The sequence below is a fragment of the Electrona antarctica genome (assembly GCF_951216825.1).
Source record: "Electrona antarctica genome assembly, chromosome: 7".
Classification (NCBI taxonomy): Eukaryota; Metazoa; Chordata; class Actinopteri; order Myctophiformes; family Myctophidae; genus Electrona; species Electrona antarctica.
In genome coordinates this window covers 20,571,643-20,585,300 of record NC_136812.1, presented here as the reverse complement: position 1 = coordinate 20,585,300, position 13,658 = coordinate 20,571,643, and the positions used below count along the sequence as shown (strand labels likewise).

The 13,658-nt window shown below is 42.5% G+C and overlaps 1 protein-coding gene across 2 annotated transcripts in view; it reads right to left on the bottom strand.

The window, feature by feature from the left end:
• Window positions 1-1,351: 1,351 nt before the first annotated feature.
• Window positions 1,352-13,658, bottom strand: part of tnfaip8l1 (tumor necrosis factor, alpha-induced protein 8-like 1) — a 31,034-nt gene continuing 18,727 nt past the window's right edge. Inside the window, exons 2-3 of one of the 2 annotated variants that reach the window (XM_079506398.1) lie at window positions 7,572-7,851; window positions 1,352-4,310 (exon numbers count right to left, since the gene is read on the bottom strand). In XM_079506398.1, coding sequence (XP_079362524.1) covers window positions 4,022-4,310; window positions 7,572-7,843 — 561 coding nt within the window. In that variant the 5' untranslated portion in view covers window positions 7,844-7,851 and the 3' untranslated portion in view covers window positions 1,352-4,021. The remainder of the gene's footprint in view (window positions 4,311-7,571; window positions 7,852-13,658) is intronic. The other variant, XM_079506397.1, reaches the window with a different exon arrangement.

Below are 13,658 nucleotides of genomic sequence, written 5' to 3'. Positions count from 1 at the left end.
ATGAGGCATCTATTTCTTTTAATATCTATGGACCCAACTGGCCCACTGGGGTCTTATCTTACACAGACCAATTGTCTTCATTGATTCATTGCACTCTTTACAGATTTCCGATTGAAAACATGGAAATCTGTCCATAGACCTGGCCACACACATATAATGACGTCAAGAGCGGAACACACAAAGTCAGGCGTTGGTGGTGCTATTTTAAAAAAAAATAGCGCCTACCGGTATTTAAAAAAAATCACACCCGTGTGAAGTGAACGGAGTGGTGCAAATCCCCCCCCCCCCCCTCTCTCTCTCATTAGCAGGCAACATGCAGCACTATCTCTCTCTCTCCGTTTCTGGCACAACAGCGCCACTTTTGGTACTAATTGGTACTGGTCACACACATAGTCACACACAAACGGACATTGCTGTTCGTTGGAGTGGTTGCACCACTCAAAAAAGAAAAAGGGTAGAAACTCGGTTTGGCTCCTAACTTTTTTTAGTCCCCTTCCTCTTGAGTGCTCCTGTGTTTATTCCTACTAACAACTTCATTACTATACATGTTTAGGGCAGTGGTGCTGACAGATTCTGTCTTTCTTGAGATATTAGTGCTGAAGTGTCCCTGAGCATTGCATAAACCTCGTATTTGTTCCCTGGGCGCTGTTTGTTTTTTACCATATGCACACCGTGGCCATCTTGCCATTAAGTTAATGGCAGGGTGTTAACTAGCTGCACTTTGACAGCCCATACATTCAAACAGAAAAGTCCTATGTTTTACGACATCAAACTCACCAGCATTGCAGCTGTATGAAAAGCTTGAATTATCTGCAAAGCGTTTGTTTCATAAAAATCTACCATAGACATGTTATGAGATACTTCCAAACTCCCAACACTTAGGAAAAGATTATTGACAGGATATTTATGAAACAAACACATAGCAAGCTTTTCATACAGCTGCAATTAATGTTGGTGAGTCATGGGCTGTCAAAGGGAAATTGCAGCTAGTTACCACCCTGTCATTAACTTAATGGCAAGATGGTCGCGGTGTGCATATCGTCAGTTGTGCCCACTGCTCCTAATAATTGAGGAAAGAATTCCCGTATGTGCAAAACTACAGTGACAAAATAGCTCCTCACTGGAAGGTGAGCCAGATAAGGGTATGGCAGTTGTGACAACTCAGAAATGTGACAAATGTACACTGACAAAAAAGCTCCTCACTGCCTGGCAGGTGAGCGTGAGCCAGTAGTGACAACTCACAGAAAACAAAATAGAAACAATTATAATTGAAATGTTTGGAGGAATGTGGGCGTGTCATAACAAACATGGAAAACATTTTGAAGTTGAAGATTGATTGATGGGTGAATAGCATATTGTTTTTTATTTTTTGCATAATGTTAAATAGCAGCGCAACAAGTTAAACATAAAAACATAAATAAAATAAAATAAAAAAGAAAGCATGAAGATTCATTACCAATATGCTGTTCCACATTTGACCCCAGGCTGGACTATGAAATTATGGTCATGGGGATTGTGGAGGCAAATGACTCCACGTGTTTGTCATTCATACACAGTAGGAAGCTATTAAACTAAACAAAGACCCAACAATGCTGGGTGGAGGAGGACAGGATTTGGCTAAATCCAGGTCAGAAACAGTCAGATTAGCCTCTGATTTGGCCGACAAATTCCAGGAGGGGGCCTGGTGCTTTAATGAGCGAGAAAAAGACAAACCATTTATTCTTTTACAAAAAGTAAATTGTATTATATATTTCACAATACAGTACACATAAAGTACACAACAGATGATCATATGTACATAAATGAAAATAAAAAAATATTTATATGTATTTCACAATCAACATGGTAAAAATCCAACATGAAAAGTATGCTTCGTTGGGGAGTTTAAGTAAAATAAGTGTAGCTGTTGCAGAGGTACTTAAACATTCTGTGGTGGTTCATTCTTCTAAGTATGCAGTGGACTTCAGCAAGGGGAGATTTAACCTAAACCCGAGATGTGAAGGGATTGGAGAGAAAGCTATTTAAAGGCATTTAGCACGACCCGTTTGCTAAACCCATGTACAAGCATTGACTTTATTTATCCTCCCACACCAAATGGAATGGTTCAAACAAATTGGGCAAAAAGAGAACAATAGGGAGGGAAATTATATACAAATGAACGGTTGAGTGAGAGGGGTGAAGTTTGAAAATTAGCACCTTCATCATCAGGGCCATAATCACCCAAGTGCTGATTTTCTTGCATGTTCCTTTGGAATGACTGCTTTCAGGGCAGCTGAGAAAAAACATCAGCTTTCCTTCTCTTTGGCAGAGCTGCTGTGGATGAAGTTAAGAGTCTCAGCGATTCTACCTTTAAAAGCACAATACCCATTACATGGCTCTATTTCCAATTCACTCACAGGGACAACACACACTCACACACAAACATACACACAGAGAATACCAAATGAGGCTGTGGTGCAACACAATTTCCCAGATAGTTTCAGTGATACAAAAAACAAAACAGATAGAAAGCCATCTATTATGCAGAGAGAGGAAAGAAGAATAGTACAGGCTAATTTGTACTAAAGTATAAATTAAGCCTAACAATCCATATGCTTCTTTATAAGAAAAAGAAATATATCAACAACCTTCACTGTATAGAATCAACTTGCTTTGCACAAATAGCAATAGTTATCTACATCACATTACATGGGGCCACTGTGTGAAAATGGAGTGGACTGCCTGGCCTGCTAGATGTTGACGGGCTGAGCCCATTACCAACCCAAGTGGGGCGCTATAATTGTAGAGGGATAATACAGTTAGGTTTTGTTTTGTGTCCACACTAATCTAACCTCACCCAGCCTAAATGGCCCATTTCAGAGACACATCACTGCAGTCAGTGCAGTGCTGTGATCTGACCAAAACAAGTGATAAACCTCCCCTCTGGGAGGTCGTCGGAGAGGCGATGCTTTATAATTTTGGTGTGCTCTAGTCACTAGTGTATCGTTCATCCGACAGCACACATTATTTAATGTACACATCCGTTTGAATTTACATTTTAATTTGAGTGCTGTTTCGGATAAGCCAGACATACGTCCTATGAATGACCCCCGCTAAATCTAATTTGCTTTTGTGTGCCTTCTATTCCCCCCCGAAAAAACTCCCAAGCAACCTTTTGCATGTCATCATGACACAGTAATGGAAACACCACTGAAGTTCCTCCAAGTGGCAGCTACTTCTGTAATCTGTACAACTCAGTTGAGGTTACAAGGAGTGAGACTCCTGAGTCAGCGCAAAGACAATCAACAATACACAGCACAATCAAATTCCTTCACGTTTATGGTCCCCCCATGACCTAAATACACCACTTTTGTTGTCAAGGCTATAAAATAAAGACTATCAAAGCGGGGAAAACAAAGGGTTTATAGGCACATTGCCTCATAACAAAACACTGGTCTGAATATGTGTAGGATGGTGTTCAGTGCATGTTTGAGAGATTTTCTAAATGCAATGCCAAGCAGGATTATTCAACTGCTGTGCTTAGCATTAATTCATTTTATCAAGAAAGTACAGCGCTTGTTCGGTAAGGAGTGCATTACTGCTTTTAGCAACAAAATCCCTTTCTTTATGTCCTTGGGGAGACAGAGTATATGGAAATTCACTTTTTTCCTTTCTGGTGCTACCCAAACAACTTCAAGCCCATTAGAGCAACAATAAGTGATGCGACCTAAGGCCTCTGGCTCGAGTACATTCACTAAGATAAATCCTCTGGCTTTTGTTTGCAAGGAAATTAAGAAGAACATGAGACTTTGGACTATGACTAACCAGATGGACTTCGGAATTACAGTAAAGTTTTTATAGACACAAAACAATCCCAATAAATGGCAAAAAGTAAAAATGTTGAAATACAACATGTTCAGTTTTTTTGTCTAAAAAAAAGAAAAAACGGAATGGAACGTTTTGGAGGTGCCCGAAGGTGAAGAATTATGATGGCAAAGTCTACAATTAGGATGAAGGTCAGGGGTCAGCAGAAAGCCTGCGGTCAGAGGTTTCCCTCATCCAGCATCTTGTTCACGCCGTCGCAGATCCTTTGGAGATGGCCACGGTAAACTTCAGAGGGCCCATAGAGAGATGCCAGGAAGTCACAGTCGGCAAAGTGATTGAATACGTGATTGACACGCGAATGGCTCTTGGCTGTTAAGTGGCGGTTGATGGCCTGGTGAAGCAGTTCGCGGCAATCATTCAAAATGGCGCTCATGACACGGCGGTCAAAGGTGAACTCGATCTGGTGGAAACTGACCGCTGTCATGGCAAGAGTGTGGACCTTTTTCCTGTGAAAGTGAAGGACATGAGAGGTGGTCAGTTTCTAATCCAGGCTTACCCTCATTTGTGTGATCCAAAGCAAAAGTCTGTGGGGCAATGCTAAAAATGGCTGTGTCTTGATTTTATTCTCAAACTTAAGCAGCTTTAAGTAATATTATTTCACTGTAATTTCCATATGGAAATAAATAATAATATGGTAATAAAAACCATCCTTTTCCACACCTATAGCATTCCCGTCATTCATAATGTCTTACAATGACGCCTAACACACAAATTGCTTCTACAGTATAACATTAATACTAAGTAATGGTAAAAGTGAACTTCTGTAATCCCTCTCCTGCTAGCATACAATAAAAAAGCCCCACAATTATAAATATTTCCTCCGGGGTGCCCACTTAGGGGTCTTGACTCTTGCTTCCAGCTTCCTGCAATTTCATCAGTTCTTAAAAACATCTTAATACATGATTTGGTTACATAAAAAAAGTGTCTTATATGATGTGATAAAAGTTGAGTGAGAACTCAACTTTTATCACACGTCATATAAGACATGCATGCAACCTGTCTTGCATGCATGCGTCTGCACTCTCCTCAGACCCGCAAGCTGACAGATATTGGTGATAGTCGTGGTTGTCGGAAACCATTAGTTTGTCTGAATTGTTATTCAGCACTGCACACCTCGTAGTCATACGAGACAAACACGACAAGTTTGAGACCAAACGGTCTGATGCGTTTTCTGAGTTACACAGAGTGACAGACACACAGAGATTTCTTGAATTATAGAATAATAATAATATAGTACTCAGAAAACAGGTATAGCATAGCCGAAGGGGCATGCATTCCAAATGGGAATCGTCCTAGTAGAAATGAAATCTAGAAGTATATGAGACAGAGACAATGAGACAATGTATACATAATAACAGGTAGACAGGGTCTAGTACAGGTGTGCTTTCAAACTAGGGACTTTCAAACTAGGAAGGGTATTGCCTGGTCAGCCTGCAATGACATGCATAAGATCTGGTCATCCCAGCTTAGTAAGATGTTAAAAGTAAAAAATATTTAGGACGACGGTTGAGCCGATTCTACTCTATGGCCCTCATTTATCAACTCGGCGTACGCCAAAATATGGGTGCACGCCGGAATTACAGCAATTTTCGGCATTTACCATTTCCGCAAAACCTTGAACTTGAACGTGAGCCAGGACAAAAATCACGTCAGGTCGGTAGCTGTCGTATGCTTTGTCCTCAGCTGTTTTTCTGTCGTACACAAGCGGAGCAGCATTGTCTGAACTGCCGACATGCTGTCACAGGCATCTAAGCATTATGTATTCACTCCTAAAATAAAAAACTGTATGTAATGTATATAGGCCTACATGTAAAAAAATAAAAATAAAAAGAGAGATTTCCAATTTTACAAACAATTACAATCGCGCAATTAAAAACAATATAACATGTTTACAATGTACTAGTTTGTGCTTAATCAAACAGTGCTTTACTGGCCTTGTTAAACATATGCGAGTGCACTTGTGAGATGATTTGGGAGCACATGAGCGTGACATCAGATGCCTATATAATCCCTGTGATATTATAAAAAATAATATTTAGGCATAAATGGACTGCACGCCTTTATTTCCAAGTGACAATGACAAGCATACAGCTTGCCTATTTGCAATTGTAGGCTATAGGCGTAAGTGGCTTAATCATTCACCATTTAAATAAGTGCTTTGACAGTAAATTCAGATAAAAGCGAGATCATTTTCGGGAGTCAGGAGGACGGGATCGCGGCGTGCGTCGCCAGCGCATACCAGCACACATGCAAGGCTAAGGCTTGCATGTGTGCTGGTAGCCTATGTGCTGGTGACGCACGTGAAGGCTTGCATTGCAAGCCTTCATCCATATGTTTATGATTCGTTCATCAATGATCAAATCACTCCATAAACATTGATTATGACTGCCTTGACAACATGCTATCTCTCATGCAGCCAGGCATCACTCACCCACAGCACTTATCACAGCACTGCGCAGTCTCACTGATCGCCTTCGCCGTGCACTGCATGCGCACGAATGGGTAAAATGAATATAGGCCTAGCCTATATTCCATTCATGGCGATTGCGATGTGTCATGGAGCCTTGACGTGCGTGCGTGCGTGGACATTACAGCCCGACAAGCAAGGCGAGAAGGAAACCGTGTAGGGTAGGCCTACATGCTGTTATTTAATTCATGCAGGTGTTCGTTCTTTATTTATTTAAGATACAACACACCAGTTGCCGTTGCGTGTGCGTGTGTGCGTCTGTGTGTGTGTGTGTGTGTATGAGAGGGGGGGGGGACTTTTTCCGTCATGTAACTATGTTTTCCAAGGTCGTACGAGGGCGAGGCTTGATTTCATAGGGCGTGCCAGATAGATTTCAGCCTTCACATTTATTAACGTCGGAACGGTCATGGGGTGCATACTTAGTTTAGACTAGTCATTGGTTAGACATGGGTTAAGGTTAGGTTTACGTGAGTGTAACCTACACTCGAATTTGGGGCAGATTTTACACTCAATTGATAAATGAGGGCCTTAGGCTCCGAGACATGGACACTTTCAAAGAAACTAGAGAAACGGTTGGATGGCACTTACACCCGCCTTCTAATGAGAGCGCAAAATCTGTCTTGGAAGAGCCACCCATCGACTAATCTAATATACGGCATTAATATACGGCAACCTTCCCCGTGTTTCTTCACTAGTCCGATCCAGAAGAACACAGTTTGCCGGCCACTGCTACAGAGCTGACAATGAGGTTATATCTTCCCTTCTTCTCTGGAGTCCTGCCTCAAAGCATTAGCAGACCAGAGGTAGAAAACTGTCGTTCCCTGATGTCATCGCTAGGGACACAGGCATCAGTAAGCAGGAACTGGGGATGGCAATGTAATATTGTTAAATCCACGATCTCGACCGTGGTCGAAAAATGATGACGACGACGACGACGACGACGACGACGACGACGACGACGACAGGTGTGCTTTGTGTTTATTTTATTTTTGGCATTATGCTTTTTTTTGCTATCATTTGCCATTTTTGATTTCTTTTTTGTTTGTTTCCGTGTAGGTATTATAAATACTGTATAAAGTATTATCAAGAGCATGCGACTAAATAATACCTACAGTACATTGGATCCATTGGAACGCAGGTTCTTTCGTTAATTTCCCAAAAAGCAAGTAAAGCAAAGTTTTGGACATACAAGGTTTCCGCCCGACAGCGACTATTAGGCTTGTTCACTACTCCTCCTCACCTGAAGCTTTCAACAAGCACCAGCTCCTCGTTGCTGAACTGGTTGTTCCTGTAAAGGACACCCAGCTTCACCACCATCTTGATGAGGTTCTTAATGATCTTCTGGGACTCTTTGCGGTTACGCGTGTACTCCTTGGTAACGCGGTAGAGCTCGTCTAGCACCTCGCTGCTGGTGTCATCGATGAACAGGTTGGCCACACTCTTGGTAGCCATCTTGCTCATCAGCTTCTTCTGTGCCTGTAAGGCTAAGCTCTTGGTGCTGAAGGAGTCCATGGTCAAATCTGCAGAGATAGAGGAGCGAGATATATATATAGACAGTAAACAAATATGCATTTCAGTCATATCTGCCCTGTACAACCCTGTTTATGAAACCTGAAAGCAAAACAGAAATGTATTTTTTATTGATAATGTTCAAAGCCAGAAACACAATTAAATCGTTAATCGTAAATTATTTGAGTGACAATTAATCGTCAACTAAAATGTCATAATCGTGACAGCCCTAAGAGGGAGATATCCACTAATTACCAAAATTCAAAAGAGAGTATTTACATTTCATCATCAGTGTCACCTAGTGATCCTGACATGCTCCATTAACAAAGCACCCGTGCACCTACAGAGAGCCCTCTCTGCCAGGTGGTTCTGGGACTCTGTTCAAACATAAACAGAGGCCACCCCACAGAATCCCCACTAGACTGAACTGAACCAAAAGAAAACAAAAAGAAAATACTACCCGACATATTGGAGAAAAAAAAGCAAATTGGAATGCCATTTGGCTGTAAACAGAGAATACAGATACACAGCGGTTGAATTCAGTATCCGGGTGCCGTGACTGATCCAAACCTAAGGAAATACTTGATTATGTACAGACTCAGTGAGCACAGCCCCGCCATGGGGAGAGGCCGCCACAGGCAGGCCTGGCTCCCAAGAGAAGACAGACTGTGTTCCTACTGCACACACAAAATGAGGTGGATAACAGAGTTGCACTTTTTAACTACGTGCCAAATGTACCAAGACTTTTCCCCACTGATTAAAAACAAATATTCTTTGAAAACATGACCAACTAGAAGAAGTGCCCCTCAGGGCACAGGTCTCCACCAGGATTGATATTTGGATAAAATCTGAAGGACTAATATAAAAAATGCAGGCCAGATTTTTTCCCTTGGCGTGTAACGTTTTACGCAGATCGGTGCAGTTATATGTGAAGACACGACTTGGCCTGTTCTAGTGCCACCATGAGGCTGATTTGAAAACTGTCAAGTGGCATTTCTTCCTCAGTCTATGGGAATATGTATGCAGTTTCACCGCAATCAGACTGCGTTGATGAGTTGCGGCATTTTGTACAAAACGGGTACAAAACGGGCTACTCCTGAAAACTTTGGAAGCCAATCTTAGCCAATCAGGATGGAGTCTGAAAAATCTGAAAGACCTGTTTCGTTGAATGGTTATCGAGAGACTGTGTACCAATTTGCGTGATCTTTGGACAAAATCTGTAGGTGTACTGTCAAATAATGTGTTGCAAAAAGCGGCCCCTGGTGGCGCTATAACAGGCAAATGTGAAATGGCCTGTGTCTCCCCATGCCTTCGGCCTGGTGGAGACAATAACAAAAAATCAAACCCGTCTGAAGTGAGTGGTACTGTACTGTACTGTACTGTACTGTACTGTACTGTACTGTACTGTACTGTACTGTACTGTACTGTACTAGCTCTCCTCCCTGGCCTGTGTGTGTGTGTGTGTGTGTGTGTGTGTGTGTGTGTGTGTTAGGCTGCCCAACAGAAATACTTGGTGGTGTGTTAGGCTGCACAACAGTATAAAATATGCTACTTCCGTGCTCGGACACAGCCAGGGACACACATAGCTGTAAATCCATATCTGCTACAATGTGCAAACAAAGCAGCAAGACTTGTGAGCTGTTGTGACAGGAAGTAAAGAGTGTCCGTCATCTGTGTAGACAGAGAGAGAGAGAGAGAGGGACTACTAGGGCGTACAGACTTCAGAGCACTGGATAAAATGGTAGAGATGAAGGAAAGAAAGGAAGGAAGGAAAATCCTTCTATATAACACAAATCTGTGTGGGTGGGTGTGTGCATGTCCTTCGTGTATCTCAAGAACCGGCCAACCTATCGACTTCAAACTTGCCAATGAAGGACCCAAGGGAGTGCGGTGTGCCCGTGTGAAGTCCGTGAGATCAGCGGTTCTCCCAAAGATAATCGATATATCCTGGAGAATGAGATCCGTGGCTACGGTGGCTTGGCTACGGTGGTCATCAATCTGTCCATGCCCCTTTTATGCCCATAATAGAGATCCCTGGTATGATATGATGTCATTGTCATGTCATCATAGTACTCATAGAATGACCTGATGGTTACTTTTGTGCAGATGTTGTAGAGCCTTCTCAGTCCTCGTTTCGAGTGACAATGAATCAATTGACTGTACAGTAGTTATATTGTGGCTGTAAAAAAATATTATATATATTGTGTGTGTGTGTGCTTCAGTATGTTGACAAGCTTGAATCATGGAGATGCTAATTTTCCTTTCCAGCTCGATTTGGCACCTGCCCACAGTAACAAAACTACTAGTAACTGGTGTACTGACCTTGGTATTACTGTGCTTAACTGTCCAGCCAACTGGCCTGACCTGAACCCCACAGAGAATCTTGGTTGTATTGTCAAGAGGAAGGTGTGAGACATAAGACTGAACAATACAAATTAATTTACGGCTGTTATCAAAGCAAACCTGGGCTTCCATAACACCTCAACAGTGCCACAGGCTGATCACCTCCATGCCACACCCCATTGATGAAATAATTTGTTCAAAAGTAGCCCAGACCAAAACTTTACTATTGTAACTCCCTCCTTACTGGCCTACCGGCATGTGCACTTAAGCCCCTCCAACTGATTCAAAATGCCGCAGGCTGCAGCTTGCTTGGTCTTCAACCAGCCAAGATTCTCACACGTCTCCCCCCTTCTCCGCTCCCTCCATTGGCTCCCGGTCGCTGCCCGCACAGAATACAAAACTCTGATGCTGGCATTCAAAGCAACCAAAGGCATGGCTCCCCCATATCTTACAAGTATGATCGTACCCTACAAACCCTCCCGCACACTCAGATCAGCCAACGCAGGGAAGCTGGAAGTACCTTCACTAAAAACACCAGGACAACGCCCCACACAACTCTTCTCCCTTAAGGCTCCAAAACTATGGAATGCACTTCCCATCACAATCAGAACTGCAGCCTCACTCCCAATCTTCCGCCGAAGTCTGAAAACCCACCCTTTCAGACTCCATCATGGCCCGTAGCACTTAGCCTGGTTAATAAACCAGACCGAATCAGCCGTTGGCAAAAACAAATTGCCTACCAGCGTGTTGTGTGATATTAGTCTGGCTTATTAGCCAGGCTACGTAGCACTTGCCCTAGCTTAGCCCCTTAGATAGCTCTTTATGTAGACTTAGATAGTATTTTAAACAGACTTATAGCATGTTACGTAGACAGCACTAGAATTGCATTTTATGTAGTCATAGCACTTTATAGTACACATGTATATGTATGTATATAATATATAATATAGTATAGTATGTTTACATATATAGTTTCATGATATAGATACTCCACTGTTACGTTCTTAACTTCCGTATGTCTTATGATAACTACTTTTACATAATTGTCTCCACCAGGCCGAAGGCATGGGGAGAGAGTATGTTTTGCACTCCGTCCGTGTGTGTGTGTGTGTCCATCCTTCCGTCCGTCCGTTACCAGCTAATCTCCGGCACCGTTAACCCGGTCGATGCCAAACTTTGTACACACACTCCCTGGATGCCAACGATGAACCTCTGCCCCACATTTTCCAGAACGGCCTGTTATAGTGCCACCATGAGGCAGCTTTTCACATTTTTTACCTAAAACTGCACCGATCTGCGTGAAACGTTGCATGCACACTCCCTAGAGGCCAAGGACAAACCTTTGACCTGCATTTTCCGCATCTGCCTTTTATAGCGCCACGCCGCCACCAGGAGGCCGACTTTTGTAAAACACATTTTTTTATATTACTCCTCCAGATTCTGTCCAAAAAATCGTTACACAGTATCTCTATGGTCATGTGCTCAAGTCGGATCTGTCCGATATTTCATATTCCATCCTAATTGGCTATAATTGGCTTTCACAGTTTGCCCCGTTTTGAACAAAAGCCTCAAATCATGAACGCAGCATGCAATTTACGTGAAATCTTTCACACATTTTCTTAATATATCCCACCCTTTTCACATTGGCCTGTTATAGCGCCACCAACAGGTTGATTTTTGCAAACACACATTTTTGGAACAAAATGCCTCAAATCATCCAATTGCCATCAAAGGCGTATGAAGAAATGGCACCCTTTTCACATTGGCCTATTATAGCACCACCAGGAGGCCACAACCTGACCTGCCCTGGTGGAGACCTGTGCCCCGAGGGGCACTTTTTCTAGTTATGTAATGTATGCCTTGCTTTTTGTTATTGCTTAATGTAAGTCGCGTTGGATTAAGAGCGTCTGCTAAATGCCTAAATTGTAAATTGTAGTTGAGGATCCAATGGAGTTAAGATTCTTTTTTTAACCATAACACACAGAAGTAAAGTGTTCAAATTCACCGATTTATGCAAAATATATATATATATAATAATCTAAAACCTAAAAAATTGAGTTAGGTGGTTTCCTCCCAACGGCAACATTTTGCAAAATGCTAAATTGATTTAGAAATTTTAAAATCTAATTTTGAGACTAGCACGGCTATTCGAAAAATCTAATTTGCAGGTACTACGGGTATTGCCTCTGTGAGTGAGTGTGAATCTGCATATCTCAAGAACAGTCTGACCAATAAACTTCAAACACGCCGTGTGTTGCCGACGTGTGCGGTGCCCCGTGTGAAGTTGGTTGGACTCAAAGTGCTAAGATAACGTCTACTACTACACTAAGTACTCTGACAATAGGCACAATGGGTACAAGGAGTATTGCATAACCGGAGTGGCATACGCTCTCAATGGGGACAGTGGGCATTGTCCTAGTTCAGCGGTTCCCAGACTGTTTAGGCATTGTACCCCCTTCTACATCCTGGGCTGATGCAACCCCCCCCCCCCCCCCTCCCCTAGAAAAATAGCCTATTTATAGCCACATTGAAGGCATCACACATGCACAAATAATGCAACAGAAATGTGCACATTTGAATTAAATTGAAACTATAGTTTCAATTCAATTTCTGTTCTTTGTAAAGCTTTACAAACGCTACTTGTAAATAGAAAATAGGAAGGGTGGGTGTGCACACACACACACACACACACACACACACACACACACACACACACACACACACACACACACACACACACACACACACACACACACACACACACACACACACACACACACACACACACACACACACACACACACACACACACACACACAGTGCAAAACATACTCTCTCCCCATGCCTTCGGCCTGGTGGAGACAACAAAAAGGGACAGAGGGAGGTTGCACAAAATGAAACCACGTGAGCAAGCAAGGATCTACAGTATGGGGGGGACAGCCAGTAGTCATTACGAAGCATTAGCATAGAGAAGGAATCTATCCCACTTCAGGTGGAACTGGTCTATTCTACCCTTCATAGAGAAGGATACCCTTTCATATGATGCTGTCCTATATATTAAGTAAGTAGGTTATGCCACTCTGTGATTGATGGTACATGGGCTGATTTCCATAGTTGGACTAGCAGTCTCCTACCCAGAATTATGGCCGTTTGGATCCATTCTACGTATGTGGAAGGAGTTATGTCTTTAAGAATGGAGCGATCTCCCAGCATGAATAAGCGGATATCAAGAGGGATACCCTGACCGATAATTCTCTCAATGCAATCATGTACTGCTATCCAAAAGTCTTGTACCTTGGGGCACACCCATAAGACATGGGTCAACGTACCTTCATTCGTTTTTAAGCTTTGCTCTGTGTAATTCAGAAGGGGTCCAATACATTCTGACGATTTTAAACTGAATTAACCTAGTGCGAGTATTGCGTAGTATGTTGACCCATTCTTGTTGTGAAGGTAGTTTGCATGTCTTTTTTCC